The 2,528-nt window shown below is 38.3% G+C and overlaps 1 protein-coding gene across 1 annotated transcript in view; it reads left to right on the forward strand.

The window, feature by feature from the left end:
• The window catches only part of LOC107557566 (Krueppel-like factor 6), a 5,011-nt gene extending 4,107 nt beyond the window's left edge, over positions 1–904 (forward strand). Inside the window, exon 4 of the mRNA XM_016241040.1 lies at positions 587–904. Within this exon, the coding sequence (XP_016096526.1) occupies positions 587–638 (52 nt within the window). The 3' untranslated portion in view covers positions 639–904. The remainder of the gene's footprint in view (positions 1–586) is intronic.
• The last annotated feature ends 1,624 nt before the right edge of the window (positions 905–2,528 follow it).

The raw sequence follows: 2,528 nt of genomic DNA on the forward strand, positions 1-2,528 counted from the left end.
AAATATATATATATATATATATATATGTGTGTATAAATTAATAAAAAAAACTAATTGTAGCAGCATAACAACAGCAGTTGTCAGAATTTTTTACAAATTGCAATATACATTATCCCTTTTTTTTTAAATAAAACATTATTATTGGTTTATAAATTATTAATTTTCTTAATATATTTATTTTACAGCTATTATGTCATTCTCTGACTGCTATAAACTTCCACTTTTACAACAATAAAAAAAAAAGATGGCACATAGCATGTGATGCTTTGTCTATAAATCCATTTGAACACCGATTACAACAAGTTTAAATCTCTTCGGCATATTTTCACAGATGTTTCATTATAAATACGAAACAGCTAATTCTGCACAGAAAATGCTAATTATCTCTGGTTGTGCTCATAACCAACCTTTCCTTTCATTAGTCTTCATAGCACCTATTCCTGTTTGACAAGTTCAGCTCGAGGGCCATTAGGGGCCTCATCAGTGACGCAATGCACCGATCTCTACCTTTGATCAAACTTTATGACTTCGGTGGCCCCCGCCTGACCTTGTTTTTCACCTTTCCTCTCGCTGTTTCTTTCTCTAGGTGTTTCTCCAGGTCGGACCACCTGGCCCTGCACATGAAGAGGCATCTTTGAGCGGGCCGTAGCTTCACGCTGGGGATATGTTGTGTCCTGACCAGCTTCCTGGTTGACCTGGCCCTGCAAGAAATGGGGGGAGTGTGTTCCAGCCAAAGCATGCCATTTTGCACCATATCCTTGTGCCTCCGTGAGCCCCGGGATGAAGGCGGACTGACTGGTTGTTGAAACAGAAAAGGAAGGGACAAAATCATGTATGAAGAATCGAAGAGAGGAGGATGATTTATAAAAAAAAAAAATGAAAAAGTTTCCAAAAAAAAAAAAAAGAGCGAGAGAATGAATGGTGTGTTGTATGGTGCATGATATTTCGGGACAACTCCTGGACTATACACTGGTACTTTAAAACAAATCCTAAAGGGATCCTGTTTGACGTGAGCAGATGAATGTCCCGTGTGCGAAGAAGGGTGGGAGGGGGTACCAGTGTATCGCTGTGGGCTGAATGGTGTCAGGGAACAAGTTCCATTTTTGTTTCCACGTGGTATGCGAGAACCGTGAGTGAAGCCATGAGACTGAGAACTCCTGCCTGACGCCCCCGGGCTCCGGGATTCTGGGGGGCGTAGCGGCCAGGGTTTCACCCCCTGCCCCCATCTAAAGGAGGGGGGCGGAAACTCGGTCCTGAATGAAAGTGGCTTTTTTTGGTGTTCGGTGCAGCTACTAAATGTGCAATGTGTTCGGTAGATTTTCTAATTTCGTTCCCTCGTTTTTAAATTGTGTGCACGATTTAATAATTCATTCCCTCGATTTGCTAAATCGTGCGCACTATTTATTTATTATTTCTTGCATGTCATATGCGGGGCTCAGTAATGTGGAAACAGTGCACAGACATCCAGAAAGATAAAGATATATCACCCCCCCCTTCAACATTTTCAATGGAATTTGTCGACCGGCGCATCTTTTGCGATCTGAAATGTAAACTATAATGTTTTCAGGGACCAAATGATTGATTAAATTTGTTGTACATAGTAATATGCTTGGATTATTCGAGTATTGTGCTTTTATAAGTGCCATGCTCTGGTTTCTTGAGCGATGGAGGTTTGACACTGTTGCATGTCGAGCAGCTACGTAGATAGTAACTTGAAGCAGCTTGTGCTGCCATTAAATCAGACCAGCCAGGGTTTTGTGGGTCAAGAACATTGTCTTTCCAACAGTGGCCAATATTAGTCGAGTGGTAATGGAGCCTTAATCAAGTTTTCCATTTGCTTGCTTCAACCAACACGTTCTATCACTTATCTTTTCTATCTCATGAATCCCACTCGTATAAAGCATATTTGTACAAAAGAATAAAAACACAAAAGTTGGGATGAAAAAATAAAATGTTTTTCTAAGATTTTTATTAGGTTTTTTTTGCTTTATATGAATTTTCTTTGAAATTGTTTTGCAAAATTGTTATATTTCTGTATGAATGTATTTTTTATTGGAATAATAAGAAATTCTTATCGGACAAGTTTGATTTGTTGTTTTGCTTCACTTTATTTCATTAGTCTTTTAGATTTGGCAAGACCAACTATTAGCTAGTGATTTATTAAATATGGTTCATAATTACAATATCATTAGTAGTGCATAGCAGAGTTGACCAAAACAGCTAAACCTGCTATACATATTAACCTACAAAGTATTAATCTTTGTTTTGGGTTATAGATATGCAAGGTATTTCAAATTGAACTTTTATAGACTTGCGATTAATTTGGTGAATAAAGTGGGTGAAAAAGAGTAACCTGAGCCAAGAAGGGACATAAAGGTCTTTTGATTTGAATTGGACCAGTAAGCAACCACTAAGAACAGTTTAGTAACTGACTAGTACTGCACTAAATCACCCTGAACACCTTGCAGACACAGCAACACATCACTGTAGCAGTAATGTTTGTGCAGACAAAAAATCAAGTCATAAAC

This window comes from Sinocyclocheilus grahami, unplaced genomic scaffold, assembly GCF_001515645.1.
Source record: "Sinocyclocheilus grahami isolate Dianchi unplaced genomic scaffold, SAMN03320097.WGS_v1.1 scaffold608.1, whole genome shotgun sequence".
Classification (NCBI taxonomy): domain Eukaryota; kingdom Metazoa; phylum Chordata; class Actinopteri; order Cypriniformes; family Cyprinidae; genus Sinocyclocheilus; species Sinocyclocheilus grahami.